The sequence below is a fragment of the Aythya ferina genome (genome assembly GCF_964211825.1).
Source record: "Aythya ferina genome assembly, chromosome: 2".
Taxonomy (NCBI): domain Eukaryota; kingdom Metazoa; phylum Chordata; class Aves; order Anseriformes; family Anatidae; genus Aythya; species Aythya ferina.
In genome coordinates, this window is record NC_140297.1 from 133,526,697 (window position 1) to 133,554,388 (window position 27,692).

The following is a 27,692-nucleotide window of genomic DNA, read 5'->3' on the forward strand; positions in this document are numbered from 1 at the left end:
GCCAAACAAACCAAACAAAAAACAACAAAGAACAGAAATCAAACAATTTAAATGAAGTATGGCACTTCAGTGAATATGGAAAAACTTCAGTATTTATATTACTGCACAGAACTGCACTTGATATGTTGCAATAGCTGGCTTGTCTTTGAAGTGAAATTACTTTTTGTGTTCTGACAAGCAGTAACAACTTGCAGACCTTGTAATAAACAGTATCCACTTGAAAAAGTGAAAGAAATCATTGGTAACCTTAACATTAAGCCTTTGCTTTTATGGACATGTATGTTGCCAAAATATTTTACTATTTTTCCTTTAATTCTGAAAACCTGCAGAATTGCTCCTGAATTGAAGATGAGATAGATATATTGAGTGCCTGCTTACACTTTTTTGACATCTTGAGTGTTGTATTTCTACTAAATTCTTCAGAGCTGTTGATGTAGAGCCTTTAACTGTAGGGTTTTTTGTTTTTTGCTTTTTGCTTCAAGCCTTGCCATGTTTTTTTTTTTTTTTTGTTGATGTCTGTTCCTGAATTCATTTTTAATTAGAGGGTTTAGTTTAATGCCTATTAATGGCTTGTATTGCTTGCAAGGAATTTTGGTTACTGTTTATTAGACACATCCTGCATTTGTTGGCTACTTGGAACTCTTAAGTGTTTTTTTTCACTTCTTTCTAGATTTTCAGGAGCCAGATGGTGTCAGTTTTGCTTTCCATGCTTTTAATGATTTGACTTGCACTTTTCTTAGAAAGCAGGATCATAAATTGAACACACCTAGAAGGATTCTGCACATTCACATATTCAAGCATGTGTTTTTGGAAAGAACTGTGATAGTGATTTCCCAAGCAGTATGAAGCATGGTTATGTGGAGGCTCTCTGAGAATACAAAAATTAATTTTTCCCTAGTAGCATAATAGGTGAAGTTTATTTTGAATTTAAAGAAAATATATTTTCAGTGATAATCCTCCTGTGCTGTTTTTGGAAATGCTTTTGGACAGTTGTTTTCATGAGAACTATGGCTGTGCCTGTTCATAGTAACTTAGCTCTGTGTCAGTAAGGTGGAGCAAAGATACAAGATAATACAAGTAATGAGCTGAAGGATCCTTCTACTTTTAAAAGGATCTAATCTGTAATCCCATGTGATCTGATTTATTTGATAAGGTCTGTAAAATATTTCCAGTATATGTTGGCATTTGACTTTGTGTGTTCTTTAGCTATTCCCACAATTTTGACATCAGTTGTCTTTGTAGATTTTTTTTTCTAAGATATGTAAAGAAGAGGCATATAGACTTCTCAGGTGCTAACATTGTTAATGCATTCTGTCCCTTTTTTCACTTGATATTAATTGCAAGATCACTTTAACTTAAAAAAAAAAAAAAAAAAAGCAGTGGAACTTGTTTCTGGCAGAGAGTCTGAAGGCACGGCTGGAATACCTCAGACTTACTTATGCACCAAACACGCTGGATTGTGTCATAGTGACTGCATGATGGCACTACCTGCTTAACCTAGCTAAGCCAACTGCTGATCCTGCTTTGCAGTTAAGGTATTGATGTAGTTAATGAAGCCTGAAGAAATGATTTTTGGAAAGCTTAAAAATATACTTTCTATTTCATTATGTTACTGCCACTGCTGCTGGGAAAAGTGATGATTTGCCTGAATTTCTGTGCCTTTACTAAAAACGTTGTTGGTAAGATCCTCAGAGAGAAAAATATACAGAGTTGCCTAAACAAACTTTTTTGTAGTCTTCTGTGTAAGAGAGGATTATCAGCTTCTTGATGGGAGGATGATGAGATTTTTCTCCCTGAATTTGGCAGGCTGGGTTTACTTTGGTTTGATAGTAAAATAAATGCATTTTTAATACAAGCCAAAAGTATAGGTCTGAGAATGAAAACTTTTGAATGTGTCCCATAAATTACATTTATGATGTTTTGTTTTCTTCTGCATCCATGCAGGTTGAATTTGAGTGCATCAATGAAAAGAAAAGACAGAAGAAGAAAAGCTATAAAAACTCTGGCATTGTGAGCGTTAAGCACTGTGAGGTCAGTAATATGTTATAGTATGACTTTGCTTTTAAGTGTTTAGCCATAACTCTCTCCTAGTAATGCTTTCATCCTCAAGCTGTAAGAAACTTCACAATAACTGAAAGTGATAGACATAATAAATATTTAAATATTCTGATTCATATAAGGAGAGAGATTTACATGTGAATCACACCTGTCCTTGACTGCCCCCCCCCCCCCACCCTCTAGAAGTCGTCTGTATGGAAAAGGTTGCTTTACCAATTTGTAAGGCTGTTCCTGAAACACTGTGGTTCCTAACTTACTATTTTATGGTGAATCACAGTCTGGTAAGTTTATTTATAAAATGACGTATTAAGTTAATGGTGCTTTTGGAGCTGCTGTGTTGTCTGCCTGTTATTTTGTAAGAGCTATGATTCTGATGCAAAGAGTAGCTGGTAGTATGCACTGTAAGTATTGTCGCTGCAGTGGGAGACACATCGATAGAGTAAAAGTAGTGATTTTCATGGGTAAAGATAAATCTGGAACATCAAAAGTTGCTTCAGTAATATTTATCGTTCTCCCTTTCTAAAAAAAAAAAAAAAAAAGTTAATTTCCATCTTTGACTTTTATTTTTAGATCATAATAGAATGCACATTCCTGGATTACATCATGGGTGGGTGTCAGCTGAATTTCACAGTAAGTTAAATCATTTATATAAAATTTGAATTTTTGGAGCAAACTGAACTTTATCATTGATTGCCTGTGCTCTTTATTTGATTATTGTGTTTTTATTTTGTTCTTTGGTGTGGAGGGTTAAATCTTGTCTGGCCACCAGGCCACAATCTCACTCCCCTCCTTAGGAGGGCAGGGGGAGAAAATAAGATGGAAAAGTTTGTGGGTCAAGCTAAAGATGGAGAGAGAGCTCGCTGATTACAGTCATGGGTAAAACAAACTTGACTTGAGGAAGGTTTGTTTAATTATTGCCTACTGAAAATACAGTAGGATAGTGATAAACAAATTTTAAAAAAACAACTGCCAACCCTGCAGCTCCTGCTGCTGCAAAGACCTTGTCATGCAAACCAAATGCAAGGGGGGAAGCCATTTTGCCAGAGTTTTAACTATTTTTTTTTAGGAAAAATCTTCTTTACTCCTGGTACAAAGGTCTGAACCTGTGGTTATTTTCAGTAGGAACTGACAGAGCTGTGTGGAAGGAGACCAAGGAGAAATTTACAGTTCTGTGCTGTTCAGATTTAATTCATGGTGTTTTTCTTTGCTTGTTTGTTTATTTTTTCATAATAAATGTCATGAGAAGCTTTCATGTTGTGTCTGGCTTCCAAGTTGTATAATTCATAAACCTAAATGCTGCACAAATAGCAGTAAAATGTCTTCACCCTAGTAACATATCTCATCACCAATACAGAGAAGATCTTGACCTCTTGAGGTCAGAGAGAGAACTATTTCTAGGCATCTGTTGGGTCTGCCTAGTTGTATGTCTGAGAAGAAAGATGTGTATGACAAGAAACAGGAGTTAATTTTCACAACTGTTGAAGAGCTGTTGTGAATAGTAACTTACAGTAAATACAGGCAAAACCTGACAGATGGAAGTAATTTCAGTGCTTCCAAGAAATACAGAGCTTCTGCTGGTCTTGTGGTGGCATTGATTTAAGAGGGCTAAGATTCCAAGAAACTTGGATCTTAAGTATTGTGCCTGTTAGAAATTTTTTTTTAACAACAGTTTATAACTCCTCTGTGGTTTTCACTTTAGCTTTGTCAGAGATTAGAAGCATAATTTCACCTCTAACAGCAGTTTGTAAATACTCTGTTTGACAGGTGGGGATAGATTTTACAGGCTCAAATGGAGACCCGCGCTCTCCAGACTCCCTTCATTACCTCAGCCCTAATGGAGTTAATGAATACCTAACAGCCATTTGGTCTGTAGGGATGGTCATTCAGGATTATGATACGTAAGTTTTAATTTTTTATTTAAATATTTTTTAAGTATAGATTTTTGTTGTAGCCAGTATTGAAGATACTAACATAAATAAAAATGAAAGTTCTGAGCTGAATGTAGAGCTAAAAAAAGACTTTGCAATCACTGTGTAATCACAAGCAGAATCTTGTGTTTACAGCAAGATAAGTAAGGCTTTTTATCTGTGATGTAAAGAGCAGCATTAATTTAAATAAATGCTCAATTTTTTGCCAATTTGATGTTAAAAATGGTTTTGGTCCTAGAAACAGTTGCAGGAGGAAGTTCCACCTAATTTTGCCTCGTAGCTCTTAATGATCAAAAGTATATTTAATAATCAAAAGCAGCACTGATTAACTAAACTTAGTGAACTATGATAGCTTTTAAAGGAAAGCACTTGCTTCATTTTCTTGAAAATTGCTCTTTTAGAGATAAGATGTTTCCAGCCTTTGGATTTGGTGCACAGATTCCTCCTTCCTTTCAGGTAATAGAACATGTAATTCTAGTAAATAAAACAATTAAAAACATTTACTTCAGGAGAGGATTGTATATACTGTTCTGACGTTGCCTTTTGTGTATTAACAGGTGTCACATGAGTTCCCATTAAATTTTAACCCATCAAACCCATTCTGTAATGGTAAGTCCAAAGTAACATCAGACTTAGAGAATAAAATATCTTACATGATTTTAAAGATAAAAAAAGTCATTTGAAATGTGGGCTGTGAAGCATGTTGCTCCAATTAAGTAGGCAAGATTAGTCATGTAGCAGAAAACAATTTCATAACGTGTATCTTAGTTATTAAAAGTAACATTTGGTCTCTCTTCTGAAATTACCTGGGAAAACAGATTTTAACAACTAGGGCCCAGTACAGGTAAACTGGGAACAGTTCTCTCACCTTGTCATGCAACTTCAAATCAGCAGTAAGATAGAATGTCTAGCTTGAGTATGATGCTGCTAGAGCCTGTTCAACATGGCCTCTCTGATCATGTTCTTAACTACCGCCAGTTGCCAGCTGGAGAGCTGTTGCAATTCAGTTACATGCACTTCTGTACAGTATTTGGCCTTTCTATTCTTGATGTAAGGCAAAGCATGTTAAGCATTGTTGAAGCTGAAGGCCTCCATTGGTTATAAATCATTTATGTTTTCATCATAGGAATCAAAGGATCATCGTGGTTGGTTTTAAATCTTTGCACCATTATTTTAAATAACTGATACATAGTGTTTTTAGGAAGATTGAGTGCATCAAAATATCCTAATTCTAATACGCAAACATTAGGTTGAAACTATTTATGTTCTCTAGGAATCCAAGGCATTGTTGATGCATATCGGGCTTGTCTTCCTCAAGTGAAGTTATATGGGCCAACCAATTTTTCTCCAATTATAAATCATGTGGCAAGATTTGCTGCTGCAGCTACACAGCAGCAAACAGCATCTGTAAGTTCTTTATCATAGTGTGCATATTTTTTTGCTTTCCATTTTGGCTTATACTGTTTTTCTTTCAAGCTTGTAAGTGTACCTGTTTTGACAGCTGGCCATTTACCCGGTGATTTGGTACTTGATATCTTTTGAAGCTAGATAAAAGCTAACTTATTCTTGCAGATTGTGCACAAAGATTCTCTCATAAATTAACAGAATGAACTCATCAGAGTTGAAATACTAGCTTAAAAATGTGTGGCATCTTTATGGCATCTTCTGCTAAATGCCCTTGCTGTGTTATGCTGTTATTAAAGTCTAATTAAAGCATTTGAATATATAGAATCATAAAATCATTTAAGCTGGAAAACACCTTCAACATCACTAGTTCCCACTATCAACCTCTACCAAGTCCCATTACTAAGCCATGCCCCTTAGTGCTACTTCCCTTGTCTCTTAAATACCTCCAGGGACAGGGATTCAAGGTCTACCCTGGTCAGACACCTTAAATCCTCAAACACCTGCTCTGTCAAGAATTCTTCTTAATGCCCAGTCTAAACCTCCCATGGTGCAACTTGAAACTGTTTCTCTGCATCCTATCACACTATCACTTGGAGAAAAGAGAATGACAGCCTCCTTGCTGCGACCTCCTTTCAGGTAGTTGTGGAGAGTGATGAGGTTTCCTCATCAGAGTCTTGTCCTCAAGACTAAACAGCTGTAGAATCATAGAATGGCTTGGGTTGGAAGGGACCATAAAGACCATCTAGTTCCAAGCCCCCTACCATGGGCAGGAGTGCTGACAACCAGATCAGGTTGCACAGGTCCTTGTCCAACCTGGTCTTGAACACCTTCAGGGATGGGGCATCCACAGCTTCTCCGTCCAATCAGTTCCAGTGCCTCACCACACTCTGAAGAATTTTCTTTCAACATTTAATCTGAATCTCCCCTCTTTTAGTTTAAAATCATTCCCCCTTGTCCTGTCATTACCTGTCTGAGTAAAAAGTTGCTCTCCATCTTTTTTAATCCCTCTTTAAGTATTGAAAAGCTGCAATGAACTCACCCTGGAGTCTTCTCTTGTTCGGGCTGAACATCCCTAGTTCTTTCAGCATTTCTTCTTAGCCTTTCACTGCTCCAGCCGTGTCGCGATCTTTCTTCATAGTCCTTCTCTGGACCTGCTCTAACAGCCCCACATCCTTCTTGTTTTGGAGGCCCCAGCAAGTGCAGCCTCACAAGGGCAGAGCAGAGGGGGACAATCACCTCCCTTGACCTGCTGGTCACTCCTTGTTTGATGCAGTTGGCCTTCTGGGCTGCAAGTGCACTGCTGGCTCATGTCGAGCCTTTCATCCACCAGAACACCCAAAGTCCTTTTCTGCAGGGCTGTTCTCAATGAGTTCTTCTCCCAGTCCGTACTCCTGTCTGGGACTTCCCTGACCCAGATACAGTACCTCGTACTTGTCCTTGTTGAATTTCATTAGGTTTACATGAGCCCACTTCTCAAGCTTGTCCAGATCCCTTTGGATGGCATTCCTTCCTTCTGTTGTATCAGCTGCACCACTCAGCTTGGTGTCATCTGCAGACTTGTTGAGGTTGCACTCAATCCCACTGTCCATGTCATTGATAAAGGTTATAAACAATGTTGGTCCCAAGGCAGACCCTTGAGGGACAACACTCATCACTGGCCTCTGCCTGGTATAGAGCCATTGACCACCACTCCCTGGGTACAGCCTTCACACCAGTTCCTTATCCACTGAATGGTCCACCCTTCAAATCCATTTCTGTCCAATTTGGAGATCAGAGTGTCTTGTGGGACCACGTTAAAGGCCTTATGGGAGTCCAGTCAGACAACATCAACTGGTCTTCCCATGTCAACTGATGCAGTTACTCAATCATAGAAGGCCCCAGACTGGTCAGGCACAATTTGCCCTTGGTGAAGCCATGCTGGCTGTCCTGGATCACATCCTTGTCTTGCATGTGCCTTGACATTGCTTCCAGGAGGATCTGTTTGATGATCTTGCCAGGCACAGAGTTGAGGCTCACGAGTCTGTAGCTTCCTGTATTTTAATTTCTATCATTTGTAAAAAACAGCAGTGATGTTTTCCTTTTTCCAGTCACCAGGGACTTTGCCCTACAACCATGACTTCAAATATGATGGAGAGAGACTTGGCAGCTCCATCAGCCTGTTCCCTCAGAACCTCAGGATGTGTGTCATTGGGCATGCATGTACTTGTATGCTCGATGTATTTGTACATTTAGACTTGTACCTGATGAGTTTCATCAGGTGGTCTGGAATCTGCTCTTTGCTTATAGTGGGAGGGACTTTGCTCCCCCAGCCCTCACCTACAGGTTTGGGGTCTTGAGGGATGTAGGAAGCCTGACGGGCAGCAAAGGCTGAGGCAAAGAAGTTTTAGAGTATCTCAGCCTTCTCCATGTTTGTCATTACGAATTCTTCCTTCTCATTTATCAGAGGAGATAAACTCTCCTTGGTCTTTTTCTGACCAATGTACTTCTTGTTATTGACCAATAACCTTCTTGTTATTTTTTGCGTCCCTTGCTAAGTTCAGTTCCATCTGTGCCTTGCCTTTCCTGATCCCATCCCTGCACATCTGGACGGCATCCCTGTAAACAAAATGACCCCCGTTCCATCAGCTCTCCTCATGAGTCTAATTACCTGGTTCCTTCACCAGCTCATATCTCTACACCCACTTGAGCAACTTAATATCTTGCATTGAGAGGCCCAAAACTGAATACTGTATTTGAGGTGCGGTCTCACTAGTGCTGCATATAAGGGGACAATCACTTCCCTAGTCCTGCTGGCCACGCTATTTCTGATACAGGCAAGGATGCCATTGGCCTTCTTGGCCACTTGAGCACACTGCTGGCTCACATTCAGCTGGCTGTTGATCAGCGCCTCCAAGTCCTTTTCTGCCAGGCAACTTTCCAGCCACTCTTCCCCAAGACTATAGTGCTGTATCAGGTTGTTATGACACAAGTCATGTATTAGAGTTACTTAGTGAAGAAAATAAACTAGACCTTGGTTCACATCAGATAGCTAAGAGAGCAAATCAACTCAGTCAGAAAATGGTAGGTATACCTCCTGGCATGTAGGTACCAACCTAAGCGACGAACTGTCCTTACTATAAAATTTTAGGTGCTGTATGCACTATCCACCTTGCTCCCTCTTACATATCACATGTGAGATGTTGAATTAGGAAATCTGAAGAACAAGTCTTAAGTATCAAATCCTTTAGATAATACTCCATACAAGTTCAGCCAGTCTGAAGCTATGTATATCTGAACTCATTGATCATAGTAAATACTTCTCTCAGATGTCATAGAAAATCAGAAAATAAAGTTAGCTATTTTTGCATATAAACGTACCTGTGGAAACCAGTTTGGAAAAGAGCTGTGGATTTTCATATACAAAGAAATTTGGAAGCTTTTTACTTGATGGTCTTTCAGTAGCAACTATCATCAGTACATGTATTAGGAAAGTATTTAGAAACTTCTGGACCTTTTTTTGAGTGCAATATGCCTAGCAATTTCTTTCTTTTTCTACGTGAAAGGATGTATTGAGGAATTTTTGCTGCCTTGCCATTTAATGCATTTAATGCAGATTTTTTTTCCCTAGAATGAGAGAAGCATAAGGAGAGAGAAATAAATCCAGTGATAGGTACTATCGTGCTTTTGGTCATAGCCTTCTGATCATGGTTGTTTTGTAGGCATTCTTGCTGGAGTGGGGAAGAATAGAATGGGTTGAAGCAATGACAAAAGATGGTACTTGAACAGAGGAGAAAAGGGAATATCAATTATTTTAGAGGCATCTAAAGAAAGATAGAAATCCAAATACTGAAGAGAGACTAATAAGAATACGGGGAGTACCTTTGAAACTGGAATTCATGCTGTCCAGTAATCGTCTGAAATAAACCAAATGAAAGAAGACTGCACGTTCAAAAAGTATTTGATGTTTTCCAAACTTTGTAGTTCTAGTTTGTTCATGGTGCTTCAATCTGAGACAGAAGGTAGGAAGCCAACTTCTAAAGGTCCTGGCAGTATCATGGAAGCAATTCAAGTGATACTTGACTAATTTACCTCTGGTAATTTAGTCAAGGTGGTCCCAGATGCCTAGCTAATAAAATTCAGAAAGCAGCTAGAGGACAGTTAAAGGAATTTAAAAATTATCGCGTTGCTTTTCAGAAGAAAAAACAAATTGTTTTAATCTATAGATTTTAGGAATATACTGAGTAAATGAGCGGCTGTTCTATTTTTCTTGGTATCACTCTTGTTTTTCTATTCTTACCTGGATGAAGCAACGGGTAGCATTTTATAAAGCTGTCAGTAGACCAGAAAGGAAACAAAAGCAAGTTTCACAAATATATCCTGTCCAAAACATCAGCAAACTGCCTTCTATACCAGCACAAATACTTGGAAAATAGGTTAGCTGTTAGTTTGTCCGAGGATTTTGAGAGTAAAGGAAGGAGGACAACATTATTTTTTGGGTGGAGGGTTGTTGAAAGATTACTACTATTAAAAGATTTTGCTGTCCATGTAAATATCTTTGGACTGTACAAAAGAAGCAAAACACAGATGTTTGTACACTTGAGTAAGTACAACGAGCATGTTTAAAGTCAGAACAGTATATAGGCTGCGTGCATTTTCTAAGCATATGTACCTACATGTTGTCTATTTTTCTGTCATAACACAGTGTTTATTGATTTGACAGCAATACTTTATTCTTCTGATCATAACGGATGGCGTGATAACGGACCTTGACCAAACTCGAACTGCCATAGTTAATGCTTCAAAACTGCCTATGTCCATTATCATTGTTGGTGTTGGAGGAGCAGACTTTGATGCTATGGAGTTTCTTGATGGTGACAATGGAGTTCTTAGGTCTTCATCAGGAGAACCAGCTGTCAGAGACATTGTCCAGTTTGTGCCTTTTAGGAAGTTCCAAAATGTAAGTAATCTGAATGATGTTCTAATTAAATACTATAGAAGTATGCTGGGTTTGCTGGGGTATATACAGTCCTTAGCCTTTGCGGTGTCCTTGAAAGGAACTCTGGAGTCTGAGATACATACTTACCAAATGCTCAAAAAGCCTTGACTTCAGTATCTGTAGAATTTCTATTAGGTAAGCTTATTCATGTTTAAAAAACTTCACTGGTGGTTTGAGCACTGCATTTCTAACAAGTTGCTACAGGAGAATGACCTGTGTAAATCTCCCTCAGACTTGATTAAACAAATGGATGTGTTTTTCATTTGGGAGGAAGAAGTTACTTTTTTCATTTGGAAAAGTGTTTTTTTTTTAATTGTAGATGTGTCCATTTGTAAATGTGGGTTACTGTCACATTTTAGTATGGTGTTAAAATTCAAAGCTAAGTTGGAAAAGGTGGTCTTCATTAGAAATTGTGTGTGGCCACAGCAGTGGTCAAAAAAGACTGAGATGTGGAAGAATGGAGTCTTGTACAACCAAAAAAAAATATATGCACAGGCTTTGCATGTAAAAAAATATGCACAGACTTTGCAGTTTGCTATGAAAGTCATATCTCTGGAAGAAGTAGATTTAAAAAAAATAATAAAAAAAAATTCTTCACAGTGGGGAAATTCTTCATGGTGGGGAAGATCTCTTTGTATTTTTATTTTTTTTATGAGAGCTCTTTGTTTAATTTTAGTGCAACTATATCAATATCGAGTATGTTTATTGAATAATGTACTTGGATGTAGATTAGTTAGGTTCAATATTCAGTATAAAACTATTCAAATACTTTCAGCTGCTAGAAAAAGGAGCAGTTTTTTTTTTAATGGATATTTTGCCTTGGAGTAAAAGCAGTAGAACAGGGAAGCTTCCATCTGTCCTGTAAGGGCACTGTAAATTCATCTGTAAAGTGTCAGACTTTAAATTCTCCTAGTATAAGAGATGCTTATTACTCGTCTTAAGATCTAATTTAACAGTTGGTGGAGACTGATACTTGGTGTTCTTTTATTTTTTCTAAGTCTCCAAAAGAAGCTCTGGCGCAGTGTGTCCTGGCAGAAGTCCCTCAGCAGGTGGTGAATTACTTCAGCACCTACAAACTGCAACCTCCTAAGAATCCTGCTGCAAAGTGAATGGGTTGAGCAGGCGAGCTGAGACCCTGTGCCTTCTTTACTTGGTGTACCTACCGACTTTGTTCTTGACATGCTTCTATATACATGTATATGCATACCTCTGTGATAATGCCTGTTAGCTTTTGTCTGTGAGAGTTTACCGAGTCTGCCTTTTGAGGGCCAAAATTGTAATCGTTTTAATATTCAGCATTGATTTGTGGGATAGGGCTTCTGTGGGTGTGTTTCATTTTGAAAAGTAACAGGGGAAAAATTCAATACGCAGGGAGGATGAGGAGAATGATGATGAACAGCTGCCTGTTTGATAAATACAGCTAGTGAGAGTGTTCAGTTACTTCAGCAGGGATCAACACCAAGTGCTGCGGTTTCTCAGTGATCATAAAACCAGCCAGATGTGGAAAGAGGGCATATACCCACCAAGCAGATAAAAGTTTGTATGTGCTTCAACAAATTTGGAATACTTCAGGATTCTGTGTCTATGTAAGCCACTGTAAGAAAATTTTGTCACAGTAGTGATACAGTTACATGAGTGCTAGAACAAAATGTAAAAGCCTTCCTTGTATGCATACTTGACATTTGCTACTTTAGTGCCTTTGGCCAGTGCCTGCCATCCAAGGCTGTATGAATATGAGGGAAATCTCTAACATCTCAGAAAAAATACTGTTGGCCTATGAAGCTACAGCCATAGAGGTTGTAAGATATGTTTAGAGTGTGATCTGTACTGGAAAACAGGAACTTCAGGTGTTTTAAGTAAAAGTCATATATGTGACTATTGATCTTTAAAGAGCAAGGGCTTATTGTGAAGCAAGAATTCACTTTTTAATTGGAAAAGTTCTGTTTAATAACTGCACATTATCAAACAAAGACGTTTTTTGGAAGTCCTACCTATTTATATTGTTTTTGTTATATTTAAAATCATGAATCTTTCTGATGAGCTCACTAGTGAACAGTGCCTGCAGAAATCATGTCTTCCTACTGGGAAGGAAGAGGAAAGATGAAGAAAGTCTCTAAGCTCAAATCCTATAATCATACTGCTTTTCTAGGGCAGACAATTTGTTATATTTTGTTGGCTTGAGTTTTTTCTTCACCATCTTTTCTTTGCAATAGACCTTAAAGTGTAAATCATGCTGTATGTGTGTAGTGGACAGACAAAGCTTTCTTGTCTCCCAGCTGCGTAGTGCTTGATGAGGATCTGTTCTGATCCTATCAGTGTATGTAGATGTAAAGGTCCCATTTATCATTTCAAAATGCTTGTCCTAAACATTAACTTCGCAGTTTCACATTTGAAGTGGTTTAGAGTTAGACATCTGCTTGATCTGATTTTAGTTGGTCTAGCTGTAGCATGTAGCATGTACAACAAAATGGACTAACACTAAATTTAGCATTCTCAGGCACCTAAGATGGCACCAGATCATAGTGGATATGCTTGTTCTAGTTGCTGGAGCTGCTCTGCTCTCTTTCCACACTTCTATAATTCTGCCAAAAATCTGAATTCATATTAACGCTAATGGATGAGTATTGAGATTGTCTTACACATCCTGTAAAACATACCAAATGTTTTGTAGTAGTTGACTAGTTACCAGTTATGAATTAATACAGTATTCTACGCTGCCTTTTCCTTGGTGGAAAAGGGTCCTAAATAGTTATAGGAGTGAAATAGTAAGAAAGATTTTGTTTCATGTTAAGCCATGATCTGTATTTTAAAAACAAATTCTTTTCTTTGATTGTATAGAAATACAGAATCATCTCTTCATTGATATGCAAGTGTATTAGTACTTGATACATAATATGTAATAAATTGTCATACAAGATCTGCAATATAAAATGCTACGATCAAGGAAGTGGATGCTTATACCGAACCTAAATCACGCTGCTGTAAACGAATAAAGTATGATTTTTGCACCAGTAAAATGTTTCACAGCCAAGTGGTCCATGTAGACAGATAAATGAATATAGACAAAGCGTTAATACTGTATCTAGTTAAGTGGACGCATACTACTGATGGGAATTCAGGATACTACTGAAATTCCTCTTCCAAAAATATGATGCTGCCTCCGAGTTACATTACAAATTCTTTCTTATGTTGTGGTGGAAGTGCATATAAATGCTTTCAAGTATGTTAATAAGCATAATTGTGCTAAACATCTGCTGCATATAGAATATCTAAAACTTTTTTGGTTTTTGATAATCTTAACATAAATTCAATTTCTGGAGCAGAGAATGCATTCTCTTGTTGCAAAAATGCTCCTGTATTTCTCAAGCTTAGGGAATTAAATAGCATATCAATGATACCTACTTCTCAATGTGCTCTATACTATGTAGAAGAAAAAATGCTTCAGACTGGACAGCGGCAAGAATCATTTTCCACATATAACTTCTTTTAGAGGCATACAGCTAACAGCATGTTGAAATATTTAGAAGCTTCCATGTTAGGCTGAAGCAGTATTCTGAGTCAAGGTATGTACCAAATTGTGAGTCAAGGGGAAGTCAGTTTGTTTTGCCATTTTTTATTTTTACATGCAAAAAATGCCTTACCAGCTTGAGCGTGTCAAGCAAAATATTGTCAAGTGAATGTGCTTGTAGGTCACTTGCACCACCTTGTGACAGAAATGATGTATAGCAGTCTTCATAATCGAGCTTTTTGCAATGTAATGTCTTAATATATATACATGTACAGCAGTGAAATAACCCGTGACCAGAGTTTTGTTTTTGTTTTTTTTAAAAAAGTACTTTCTGTATGTATTTCAGTTTGGAAGTTAACTGATTTACAATGCCTATGCATTAAAACTGTAATTTCAGTACACTGCTCTTCTGTCATGTTTTTGTATTCAGCATTTTCCATGAAACAATGAACACTGCTTTTGCAGTTACTATGATGATGGTTCCACAGGCTAAGCAGCTTAGATATATAACAAGTATTGTCAGATTAGAGGGAAAAATGCCTTTTTACTCAGTGGTTGTGAATGTGCACAGTGTATTTCATAAAGCATAACATACTGGCTTTTATCAAGATATTTTGAAATTGGATGGTTTTAGCAGTGAGTCTTTCATCCTCTTTGCTGTGTTAGAGTTCCCCTATTGATGCTATTCCATATACTTGTCATCAGTTTTTCCAGGGCGTGTTTTTTTTTTTTTTTTTCTTTACAGGAAATGTGCATTTTAAGTAGAAAGGCATGAAGATTTATTTTATATTTCATCCCTTTACCCTTAATGGTTTCTTAAGGTGTAGTCAAGTCTGAGATGCTTTATTGGGAAACTGAGGCATACTAGAGACATAACATTGCATGGTGTGTTTGGTATGCCATACAGAACCTGGATGAGCTTTGCTGAAAGATGCATCATGTAGGTGCTGATTCAAAGATCGAAGCCGAAATTCCTTTAAGTGGTATATTCTTTATTGCAGCGCTGGATGCACGGGGGATCTCTCCACCTATCGTGCATACCCAAAGCAAAAAGCAGTCTTGAATTTATACAATCAATCTATCAATATTCTACAAGCACCTATACATATGCATTACCTATCCCCGCCTTCCCTCGCTTCTTATGCTAATTAGCCTTTTGGCACCTTGCGCCTGCGTAGAGCCTTCCAAGAATTGTGGGCAGGGGTCTTTGGGACGTGGGCAGGGGTCTCTGGGAGGAAGACCCCGAGTCTTCCTCACAGTGTACTTTTCACCTTTGGTCAGGAATCTGCTGAATTGGCAGGTTTCTTAATTGCAAGAGCTGGTTGTTGCTAATTCTTCCGTTTGTTGTATCTTTATAATGAATTCCAATGTCCAGTTTTGAGATTTATAGTCCTTACGTTTGTTTCTCTGTCCGTCTGCCGCTTCCTTATCATGAGTTCCAGTGTCTTGTTTCGAGATATACAGTCCATGTCTGGGGATTGTCCTTGCCTCCCCAATGCCTCCCCAATACCTCCTTAATCAGTGCTCTAGAGCAGTTCATTCGATTTCTCCACAAATTAAGAATCCACAGGGTAAAATCAGGTTCTGAAAGTAATGCATTTTACACAAGGAGCATGTCTTGAGGTTTCTTGTGCTGCGTGTTGTTCCTTCTGGTGAAAACCCTACAAATAGTTGAGATTTGGCCCCTCGCCACTCTCCAAAATGGAGGGGTTCTGGGAAGGGATTCAACAACAGAGAAGAAAGATCTCAGAGAAGACCCAGATGTCTGTCACTTAACAAAATCTTGACCTTATGCACTAACCCTTTTTTGTTTCATTTTGGATCTAAGGAACTCAAGGGCTTTGCATGACTGGATAATTTTGAAGCCAGAACTGACAAGCTTCCCTTGCAATCCTAAGCTGTGAAGAACTGTAGTAAAGCAGCAACGTGAGAGATGCTCTGTTGCTGCAGTGTAACACTTACTGCTGAAGTTTCAGACCTTACTTTTATAATATTTGTAAGTATGTGATTGATGAACTTCAGTATGCCAACAGTGGAAATATTTGTTTTGAAGATGTGACAGCATTTGTGTAGGCAGAAGAGGGTTAGATCTTCTGCAGTGAGAACTTTACTCATCAATACCAACATGTTAAAATATGGGGGCTTATGTGCTTTCCCCCCCTTCCATAATGTTTTGAAAACTGTCCTTCAAAAAGTGATGTAAGAAGAACCATGTATTGTAATGAATTTGTAGATCTTTGACTATTCACAGAAGGCCTTAGTTGTGGAGTAGTTTAGCAGTATTTCTAACTTTGATATTGTACAGAGATACTCCTGGATGTGCAATAGACAAACGATTTTGATGACATTTATGATGTCATGCAGCAGAAAGAGGTAAGATGCATTTTTTTTTCTTACGTATCAAATAGAAAGTGATACACAAATAAGGATGGTTCTTCCCATATGGCAGTGAGCCTTTGACCTCACTGTTAATGGTGGAACTTTCTTTTTGAGAGATATGTGGCTATCAGCTGTGTCACAGAATGTTTGGAATATGCAGCATATGGAACGAGTCATCAAGTCACCCGGGCAAAGCTCCTGCAGATTCTGGTTGGGCTGCCAGATTTGCCTATGATTGGAGAAGTTCAAAGGCATTATAGGGCAGGCCTAACAGAACGTGTAGCCTACAGGAATGTATATAGCCTGCAAAGGGTTCAAAAGGCCTCATTTTGGCACGATATTTTTCTTATATCTTGACTGGCTGGTCAGCTGAGGAACTGTGTTTTGTTTTTAAGGTATTTGTGTGTATTGGGTTTTTATTTAATACTGCATCCCACTGTGTGTTGAGCTGATGCAGAAGATTGACTGTGGCAGCTCCTTGTTAAAAAAAAAAAAAAAAAAAAAAGCTGTAGCCCTCTCAAGTGCTGCACTGGATAAAGGATTTACTTTAGTTCATAGGTATGATGAAGCTCAGCCCCTGTAAGGCATGTAGTTTGCTTGGTATCATCAGGCTCTGATGGAAGTGAAAAACTGGAGCAGCCAACCTGTTGGTTGGAGAAAAAGAGCCAGAGCCAGAAACGTAAATCCTGCTTTTTGTAAAATACCTTTGTTTCTGAAGTGGCCATTGAAATGTCCAAGTAGGACATTTTTCTAAAGTATGCCTGTAGCAACTGCTTGCTTTTTAGAGAGAGAGATTAATGCCCAATCCCTTGAGAAGATGAAATGTGTAAATCAGCAACCAAAAGTTAAAGGTCACTCTTAAGGGAGAATATCTTCTCTATTTTTATTCACCAGAATCGATAAAGACAGCTAGAACAAATGCTTTTGCTTTCACAAGTTGGCAGTATTTATGTGATCTGCTTCCCCATTGTGTATGTTGTGAATATTTTTTATTTTACTTTTTTTTTTTTTCTAAACAATTTTTAATGGCATCTGAACATGCAACGTCATAGCTTTCTGCACTCAGCCATACTGATCACAAAAGCATGTCACTGATCAGAAGTATAAGGGGAGGAGAGAGAAAGATTGACAGAAACATAAGTAACCTCAGCAACAGTAGTGCAGTAACAAGAAAAAGGACAACTATGGGAAACCAGAAAAGAAAATAGAAAAGAACAGACATGAAAATTAAGAACAAACTGGCAACCATGAAAAACAATAAGAAAGAAAGAATAAATAGGAGAGGGAAAAGGAGAAGCAGGAACAAGACAGAATAAGAGAGAATGGAGAGCATGGATCAACCAAGAAACAAGCTGTACTGAAACCCAGTTGGATCTCTAATTCCTATTACAGCAGGAGTTCTCTCTTCAGGCTCAAGGTTCAGAGGTAGGTATACAAATCTGCCCAGTTGCCTCAGGAGAGGACAGAAAGAAGAAGAGGAGCTGGGATAGGTTCTTTCTTGAGTAGCCTCTACTTTTATATTTTGTACGCAAAAGCCAAGTCACACTAGCCCTCCGAATTCAGCAAAAACACAGCCCAAAGCACCATCTATTTCCTTTTCTTCTCTTTAGCTTCAACTTTAAGGATCTCTCCTTCTCCTGCTGTAGGTGATGGAGACATACTAATGATCAGAGACTCATTAGTGGTTCCTCTGTGCATAACTGCGGGTGGTTTAGGCTTAGCATCTGCATTCGGCTCTTCCTTTTGTGCAGGGGGTGCAGATGAGGCTGCAGGCTCAGGGGGTTTCTTCTCTTGTTCAGGTTTCTTCTCTGGTTCGGGTTTCTTCTCTTCTTGTTCAGGTTTCTCTGTTTCAGCTTCATTTTCCTAGAATCAAGAAATCAAATGTTTTCTAGTGCTGCAGAAAAAAATTGGGAAGTAGTTCTGTATATGCAGTGTATAGGCACAGCAGGGATGCTGTAATTAATGGCATGCAATGTATGTAAGCCTGCATTCAGCAACCAAAAATTTTGTGGAAAATGCTATTTCAAGATCAGAATGTCAACAATAAAACCCAGGAAAAGCTTGTGGGTACTGATAGTATCTGCTTCTCATGAATACTGCAGGACGAAACAGGCACATTCCGGGGCACACCACCTTTCCTCAAATTTTACCTTGCTTTATGTACTTATACTAGTATAGAAAGAAAATGTGTTATGTAAATCTCAACATATTCCCCAGTGCCCCAATTCCTTTTCCAAGCCTATTTGCTTTAAAGTTCATAAATACACATTAAATTTAGTGAATTTTCTGCTTCAATCATGGTATTGTTATAATTAATTTAAGCAAGTTCTTCATTTCACTTATAAGAAGGAAAGTATAAAGATATCCAGCTCAACCATAAAAGCCAGAAAAAGATTCTGCCACCTCTGGGCAAGAATTTAGAACTGAGCAGGTTCTTACTAATAGGAATGTTTCTCAGAAGAGAGTATAATGTGGGAATTACTTTTAATCAACTGAAACAAATTTTCTCATAAGTGTACTATATTACATATTTAATCAGATTTAGCTGTGTGGTCTTAACTTGAAATTTTGTCCTCAGTATTTGTTATAAGCAAAGTTCTGACTTTGAATTGGAAAGTTTGCTGTGTGCTTGAGTCAGCTGGAGCAGATTACTGTGTTAGGATATGCCTACATTTACTGTTCTTTACATAAGATTAGAAGATCAGATGCTTTTAGTGTCTTCGTAAGGTCTATTTTATCCTTACTTTCCTAGAGGATCTTTGTTTGCTTTATTTGCTTTGCTTTTGTTTTTCTCTATTCTGCATAGAGTCCAGATCCAGGAAGATTTGAGCCAAATTTTAGAATCAGTGTTTACAGAGATTAAGTGCCATGATTATATCTCAGCTACTGGGAATTTCTGCTGTTGATTGCAGTAAAACTATATTTTTATTTATTCTGTTTGCCCAAGCCCTCCCAGAATATTTCCCGTTTCTCTCTTCAGCACCTAAAAGAATCTATTCTGTTTTCTGTGGTGTTACCTGAATGTCTCTTTCTCTCTTCAGCTGCAGCAGCTTGGCAAGACCTGCTTTTCCTTTACCTCCAAGCATCGCTTTAAACAATTTTGGAGTTTCCTGTTTCTGCCCAAACAGACCAGCCAAGCCCCGTGGCTGTTGCACTGGTGGTCCAGGAGCAGGTTTCCCCTTCTCCTTCAGCAGCACCCTGGAGACAGGAAAGAATGAGAACACACAGCACTGCAGTGAAACCTAGAAAAGTTCCTGCAAAACCAAAATGCCACATTCATGGATGAAAACCTGACACCTTTTCTAGCCTTTTTTTTTTTTTTTTTTTTTTTTTTTAAACCCAGATGCAGTGGCAAGAGCAAAACTGATAAGGGTAAGGGTTTTACTGGCTTTGGCATCACTTAGTAAACTGCAGGCTGCTATTCTAATTTGGAGTTCTTTTTCTATTTGCTGTAGTCTAAACTAGTGCAGGCTCAAATTAAGGTGTCACAAAGCAGATGAGAGCTTAGTAAGGTGAGAAATAGTTGAGGGGGGTGGAAGTCTCCTACCTGACCTTCTAGATGCAAATCAAGAGCATTTATTTCTCTATTTGGAGTTTAGCTGATGCTTGTGTAAGTAATAGTTAACCAGCCTTTCAGTGTGGCACATCTCTCACAGATTAGGTTAGGGTGGGCAAGAAAGGAGGAGAAAGTAGTGTAGGACAGAGAATCAGAAATAAGTTTTGATGCTTGTACCATTATTTAGAAAGATGATGGAAGTCAGAAAGGTGATTGCTGGTGACCATCAGTCAGTGGATTTGTTCTGCCTTTCTACCTTCTAGTGTTGGTTTTGACAACCGGCCTCTCTGAAGATTCCAGATGTGAAAACAGGTGAGCAAGATCTGTGTGTCTGCATTGTTTGGTGCCATGGGCATCACATCAGACTATTCAGGGGTCCATCACTGAGTCTGGAAGCCAAGTATGTATGCTGCTGGTCTTCAGTAAATCTGGATTCCAGAGCTGTCGAGAGACTTTTGCTTTTTTCAACATTCATTACTGTCACAGGCTGTCCCCAGTGACTGGCTGGCACATCCTGCTTGACTTAGATAGAATTTAAACTGTTCAATGTTTTTGGCTAGTAAACTTTTTATACTGTCCAATATAAATGTTCAGATTCAGGTTTCCTTTTATTCTTGTTCTACCTTATCTTATGAGCTGGGAGTGCCATGGACAAGAGTTCAACAGACCATTTGGGGAAATTTCCTGCAGATTTGACACTTATGCTTTTCAGATGGCCCATTCTGCATTAGGTCCCGTGTTCCTCAGGGATGTAATGATTCGCAAGGTGCTGTCATTTGATAACCAGAGTTGCTGAAACAAGCTGAATGCAATCATTTGCTAGCACTTTCATGAGCAAAATGTCATGCCTATGCTAGCATTCTCTGGTGGAATTTTAAGTCTGGGATCGTTCTTCCAAACTTTGATGCCAATGCAAGGCAACAGCTAAGAACAATACGAGTGCTGAAGTCTACTGGTAAAGACAAACTGATTTATGCACTTCAACCTGATACAAGGTACTCACTTCTATAGTCTTATGACAAAATATGACCACATTTTGCCCTGTCAAAGCTAGGATAAACTGTGATCCTAGCAAGCTACAGCCAAAGCAAGATGAGAAGCAGTTTCTGTTCAAAATCCCATTTCAGAATCCATTTGCACAAAATGCACACCTTTCAAATCTGTGTGATTATCTTTCATCTTTTCAGGCCTTACGTTAAATCCATTTCTAACTGCTCTTTGAGACTTTGGAAAGGCATATGACTGTGGGTGCATTGAAGCATATCTCTTTAGAATTAATTGCAGATCTTCAGTTGTACCCTTGAAAACCTACGGCTTAACTGGCATCTGTCTTGCAATCTGTTTGCCTTGGCTACCTAAGGAGTCCTGATGTTCATCTGTTATCTCCTATTTTGTTACCTTAAGTAGAAGGGAGAATTCAGCTGTGTTCAAGACTTTATTCTATTTACCATGTTCCCATAACTCTTGGATTACCTGCCAAGACTATGACTTCTGTTAAGTATTACCAGACAAATCTGACCCCTAAGTACAAACATGCGTATATTTGTTGTTCTTCCAAGAAATGCAAATGCATCTAGAGCCACAACTGTCTGTTCTGCAGCTAAACAATGTGATTTAGAAACTGTTATTAGGACATACTTTGCTTTCTTCATCAGAAGTTTTTCTGAGTCAGGATAGTGTACCAGGATTTCGTTGAGTGTTTTCTTGTCTAGAATGAAAAGGTTGGCAAAGCCATGAGCCACTACGTTGGCAGTCCTTCGATTTCCTCCGCCTGCAGCTAATAGGCTGCAATGAAAATAAATATTGTCAGTTACTTCATTACTTGCCCTAGTCAGGAATATCTTTGCTGGTGGCTCTCCACTGCAAAGCTCACTTATGTACCCAACTGTTCTGGCTGATGCTGCAAGAAGGCAAGTTGTCACTTCTGGTTGGTATTGTGCTGGTCCTAAGGACTGAGAAAAGTCTTGCTGGGTAGACACCCAGGAGACACTACTGCAAGGACTGAATTTGTTTTAGTCTGTGTGCGAACTTGGCATTTCCTCATTTTTATTGCTGGAAGTGATTTAACACCATAAGGAGAGCAGAACAAGTCCATTACTACTCAAAGCATTATTTACAATAAATGACTCTAAGAATTATAATTTTCCTGAGTGAATAACTTCTGTTGGTCTCTGTTTTGTCCCACATATCACATCTCACATTTGGATGTTGGCAAGTTTGGATGTTGGATGTTGAAAAGGATTAGGAAGGTCTTTCAGGCTGACAGTTACAGATGTGTCTGCCTGAAAAAGGCGGCTATTTTGTTTTGAAAGTAAGGTGTTACAAAATTAAAATAATTCATTTCTCAGATTAAAAGAATTCATTTCTCAGCTGTGGTGATAAGCAAGGGAAGCTGCATTTTGCTCTCAATACTAAAATTGCTTTATCAATATTTGAGGAGATTCACCCTAGAAATTTGTCCCTTAAATGTTTCCCTGTGAGTTACTATTTATGAAGAATAATAATATCTAAATTTAAAGGTCATTATTAAAGGCTAATTGGGACCCTATCAAGGGTGAACTAATACTTTATCCTCGATATTAATTGGGATATATTAATAGTTTCTAAGTATAGAGGATATGTATGTAGCATTTATAAATACTAGATTATGCAGAGGTCTTGTGATTCTTTATTTGTAACTGTGTGTACAAGGCTATTTTTACATACATATTCACAGTTTTTCTTTGATCCAAGATAACAATCAATATATGAAGTCAAGCTGAAAATGCAGTATATTGTCTTTTTAAACAATTCTGTACTATTTTGTAGGAAAAAAAGTATTTGCACAATAAGAAAAGCAGCTGAAGAAAATTGCAAACAGCTTTTGAGTTCTGATGAATTGCATCTCAACAAGTCATTGAACAATCATTTTCAGGCTTTCCTAACAACAACCTCATTTTATTGAGGCAGACTAGGACTAAAGAGATCGGCTTTTTCATTATGGTGATGATGTGAGGTGAATTTTACAGGGGAGGCTCAAACAGAATCATCTTTGACTAAAGGCAGCATTATGGGCTTCATGACTCAACCTTTTGTGGCTAGTGTGCTAAGAGTTATTTGATAGGGTAAATCTTTAAAGATAACTGGCATTTGCCTTACAATGGCTCTTGATGCTATAATATCTATAATAATAAAGAAAATTGCATTTTTACCTTGCATTTTTTACTGCAGTTAGCCTGAAATGGTTTTATACTTGTATGAGATAACTTCTGAATTCTTATGATAGCAAATTTAATTTAGAGTTATGAAGTTGTCAAAGTGATGACTCAGCTTATCTACTCCTCTTTTATAGCTGATCTCAATAGCAAGCTGCCATTCATTGAAATGAGCAAATTGATCCAGGGAATGGTGTGCATATCACCATTGCAGGGTGATGGCTCCTCAGCCTGCATATGGAAAGAACTGGTAAGTTAGGAAAGGGTCTGGATCTGGCTTCTGAGAAGAATGTCAAACACCAAATGGCAGAGCTCACTGAAAAGCAGCAGCTGCTGCTGGGCCAAAGCAGAAAATTTAAACTTTCACAAAGCTAAATATTCTTTTTAGCTTTGACTTTTATTTTAAAAATTTAAGTTACAAAAACCACTGAAAGGCTAAAGATGAGACCAAACATTTAGAGCTCTTCCTGTCAAAAATGCTTTAGTTTTTCCAGAATTACCATTTTCTGATAGGAAATTGTTCTAGTGAAATAACATTAAATGAATGAATGAGGACATCTGGCTTAAAGTGTAAACTTGTCTGGGCTAATGAAGTGTTGTGTTATAGTTTCCCTGTCTTGAATTTCTCTCTCTCAATTGCCTGTACAGACAGGCTCTCATTAAGTCAGCAAGGCAAAAAAAAAATGTTTGCCTCTGTTTCTGAGATTATTTTGCTTCCCCAAACTGATATTATCTATACAGGAAAGTAGTAATGAGGGTAAGATGTTAATTGGAAGGTAGCTCCTATTACTTAATCTGTTTCTGTAACAATTTTGGAGGATGGAATTGGCAAAGGACTGGCTTGAACATTAGTCTTGCATTGGATTGACCTCCTAGTATAATTCAGGATTTTTTTTTTTTTTTTTGAAATGAATGAACATTCTTTGTTTTCTTCAACTCCTTTGACCAAGGAGGCTTTATAAGCACGCTTTATATGCATTTTGAACAGTAAGGTTAAATTGCAAGTATCTTATGAAGCTGACACAATTCTCTAAACAAATCTTGATCCAAACATCAGAAGGAAAGCCATGACGGTCCAATACCATGTGCTAAACAAGTTTTCCCCTCAGCATTCATAGTGTGGTTGTGCTAAATGAAGCAATACCTCATCTATTAAATACTTTTTTTTTCTTCCGTTTTCTTTGGCTATACAATACTCAGAAGACCTTGACAAAACTTACAAAGAGGGGTGCTATACAAACTCATTATTTTCTAACACATCACCGCAAGGAAACGGATAAATCTCTGGTGATATACTTAGTGCTTCATGTCTTTGCTTTCCAATTTTGGAGATGTCTGCCAGTTCCTATATATTTTCTCCTTGAGTTTATCCACTGCCTGTCATTTATATGCAAAGTAGCTGTGTCTGTACTGGTGTGCTGTCTCCACCAACGCAGTAGGTCAATAATGAATAAAACAAGACCAGGAGTGTAGGGTTAGCGCATTGCTGAGGGTTTTGCTGGCAATTACATGAAAAGTAAAATATATCAGGAAATGCATCTTTAAAGGCAGCTGTGTAGTTCTCATATGGAAATGAGTACTCACTTTTATTAGATCAAAACGTTGAAAATCCTTTCCTTGTTTTCAAACCAATGACTAACATTTTTCAGTTAAAAAAAAAAAAAGTCCTTGCTCCAAATGCAAAACTAATAAATAATTGAAAAACTAGGTGAGAGTTACATATCTGGGCTGCTGCAGCTTTTTTCCTTTATCTTTTCAGTATTTAGCCCTTCCTGAAAATCAGTGTGTTCTCGGTCTTTCCAGCAGTTTGTTTTGAGGCTTTGTTTTGGTATTGTATTGCCACACAGAGAAATACCTTTAAAATAACCTTCATGTGAAGAGCTGATACAATCTCACTTTCCCACTCAATGAGAAACGCCTGTATCTGTGGGATATATCAGGTGTTTTTCAGGTGCAGGTCTCAGCCAGTCCTCTACACCCATCACTGAATAAATGGGAATGTTTCCACTGCCACAAAGGGAGATGCAGTAGAAGATAAATGTAAACCTAGCATAGAGCTAATTGCCACTTCTCAAAAGACAGATTGAAGCTACCAGCAAGAGGATTAACAATAACAGGAAGGCAGCTGGAAGAAATCAAGAATCCAGTTTATCACATGCAGGAGCACATGCATTTTATTACTTTTCTTCAAGCCAACCTCAGCAGGGGATGCAATGCCTAAAATCTAGCACTTGGTTGGTTAATTGGTGAACAAGACACATAAGAGTTAATGGATTGCAACTCTCCACATAGCAGCTATGTGGAGAATATAAAAAACATTTGTAGCCATCTGAGAAAAATTTTCTTTTATGGCGAAACTTAGACCCCAAAACCTGATCTGTCAGCCTTTTTCTCTTATGCATGCTCTTAAACAAATACGTTTTAAAATGCAGATGATGACTTTTGGCAACTTAATCCCTACTTTAGCGCCTCAAGAACCACTCTGGTTTGCGATTTCAGATTTTTTATCTCCTTTGTTGGAAATTATCATTTTTACTATCTGCTCTGTAAGTACACTTAGTCGCACTATACAGACAATAAAATACATTTAGTCCTGCCCTATTGCAGACCTTGCAACAGGAAGATGCATTAAATCTTTTAAATGCTGAAGGAGAAGTCCATCTGTAAATCCCTATGAACATTTCCCAAAACACTGATTATACATTATTTGTTGTTTAGAAGGCTCAGATCTTGCCAGATTAGTCTCCAAGTTTTCATTTACTTAGTTTTTCCTTCACTTACCTATATCTCTATGCTCACTGTCTTCTTGGCTGATCTTACCCAACTTTCCAGCCTCCCAATGCTTACAAGAGAAGTTAAATTGATTATTTAACCAGTTAATTATTTATTATAAAACATTGATTATTTGACCAGTTCTAAAGGAAGTGTTAAAAATAGTGATGGACCTACCTGATCTCCCCAAATACAGCTCCTGCTCTTAGTGTAACCAGGACTTTTGTACCATCAGGACCTCCAAGGACTTGAACTTCACCTTGTTTGATGATGTACATCTCTCTGCCAATCTCTCCCTGGACACAGAAACATATAACAATCTAATTTTTTAACATAGAATAATCTGAAAAACTTCCATTTAAATAAATTTCATTGTTCTTATACACTGTTTTGCCATTATTATAGAGAAACTAATTTTTGTCCCACTTTTTCTAGCACTGAACACAAGTGCAAGGACTGACTTTGGCAGATCTAATGGTGATGTGAGTTAATATTTGAGTAGAATTAAGACTATCCAGGCCAGCTTGAAAAATGAAGACTAGATAATAAACAAGATTATATCAGTCATTTCCATCAACTATCCAGGTAGAAACTAAAGTAATTCAGCAGAACATTCAATAGCAGAAGTGTGAAAACCCCTGTGCTTCATGGTTTAAAAAGTTTCAGTTTTCACTCCATTAATTCTAATCTTCACTTATCTAATTTACAAAGAAAATAAGAATAAAAAATCACTCAAAACTTTGTCTACTTTTATGTAATCGCTGGATAGCTTGAGATTATTAGTTCACTTATTTATCCTCCACAAGATCTCATGAGATTAAAAGGCATGATATCAGTATATAGGATGAAAAGCAGGCAAACTGGAATAATAGAAGGGACTTCACAAACATGATAATAACTGTCCTCACAACATCTCAGTAATGGGAAAATAAATATTTTTCCATTTGTGCTGTTGGACTAACTGAAGAAAAACAACCATTTCATTTTAAAAGCAAAAATGCAGCAGCAACAAAGCTAGGATTCAAAATGTAGGGTTTGTACTTCCTTTCCCTTAATCTGGTTTTCAAAACCTGCATGCTGGAGCCTCTTTGGTAAGGTATGATGAGGCACACCCAGGTAGGAGGTACTCCCAGTTCTCAGGTTCCAACAGGGTTTTATTCCTTGCTAAAAAATACAGTGTTAGTGGGACTACCATGGTTGTTGGCCACATTGTAGATTTATATAAATGAGTGTCCTCTGTGCTCTAAATCTGGCTGGAATAAAATGATACTCCCATTTTTTGTAACCCATCCTTGTTTAGAACTGTTTTTATCTGACTGCAGGATCAAGACCTAGAACCTGTTACTGTCATTACTGTCATACCTGCTGTGGTAGAGTCCCAGCCACATTCCAAGATCCTCTAATGCTGTGCATTGTGCAAGCAAATAACTCTCCCACCCTGCCTAGCAATCAGTAATTCTGGGATTGGTCTTTCAAGGGACACACCTGATCCTTCAGTGCATTCACAAATGTTTAACTTCCTGCATTGTGGAACTGGTGGAACTAACTCAGCATTCAGAAAGAGGTTCACAGCATAGAATCATGGAATCACCGAATGGTTTGGGTTGGAAGGGACCTGAAAGATCATCTAATTCAACTCCCCTGCACGGGCAGGGACTCCTCCCACACCTTCCACCTTCCTCAGCTCCTTGAGGGAGCAGGACCTTTGTGACCAGAACTAGACCAGAGCGGCTAAAGCTAAGTTAAGGAGTTCTGATGGTCTGTGCTGTGAAGTGTGGGTTATTTAAAAGAACACTAACAGCACTGCTACTTTACCCCCATGCTTTAATTACATCCAGTAGAGCCTATGAGTATGGTAACAAACCTTTGAAAATAGACTTGTGCTGCTGTTAAGACCAAGTTTGAGCTAAAACGC

At 38.1% G+C, this 27,692-nt stretch overlaps 2 protein-coding genes across 2 annotated transcripts in view; one reads left to right on the forward strand and one right to left on the reverse strand.

Annotated features, from left to right (window-relative positions):
- The window catches only part of CPNE3 (copine 3), a 31,366-nt gene extending 17,091 nt beyond the window's left edge, over positions 1-14,275 (forward strand). Inside the window, exons 9-16 of the mRNA XM_084508689.1 lie at positions 1,945-2,031; positions 2,629-2,688; positions 3,823-3,956; positions 4,388-4,442; positions 4,544-4,595; positions 5,260-5,393; positions 10,093-10,329; positions 11,367-14,275. Coding sequence (XP_084364815.1) covers positions 1,945-2,031; positions 2,629-2,688; positions 3,823-3,956; positions 4,388-4,442; positions 4,544-4,595; positions 5,260-5,393; positions 10,093-10,329; positions 11,367-11,477 — 870 coding nt within the window. The 3' untranslated portion in view covers positions 11,478-14,275. The remainder of the gene's footprint in view (positions 1-1,944; positions 2,032-2,628; positions 2,689-3,822; positions 3,957-4,387; positions 4,443-4,543; positions 4,596-5,259; positions 5,394-10,092; positions 10,330-11,366) is intronic.
- Positions 14,276-17,040: 2,765 nt separating this feature from the next.
- Positions 17,041-27,692, reverse strand: part of CNGB3 (cyclic nucleotide gated channel subunit beta 3) — a 663,489-nt gene continuing 652,837 nt past the window's right edge. The window contains exons 13-16 of the mRNA XM_084508686.1: positions 25,955-26,073; positions 21,450-21,596; positions 19,273-19,453; positions 17,041-18,118 (exon numbers count right to left, since the gene is read on the reverse strand). Coding sequence (XP_084364812.1) covers positions 17,843-18,118; positions 19,273-19,453; positions 21,450-21,596; positions 25,955-26,073 — 723 coding nt within the window. The 3' untranslated portion in view covers positions 17,041-17,842. The remainder of the gene's footprint in view (positions 18,119-19,272; positions 19,454-21,449; positions 21,597-25,954; positions 26,074-27,692) is intronic.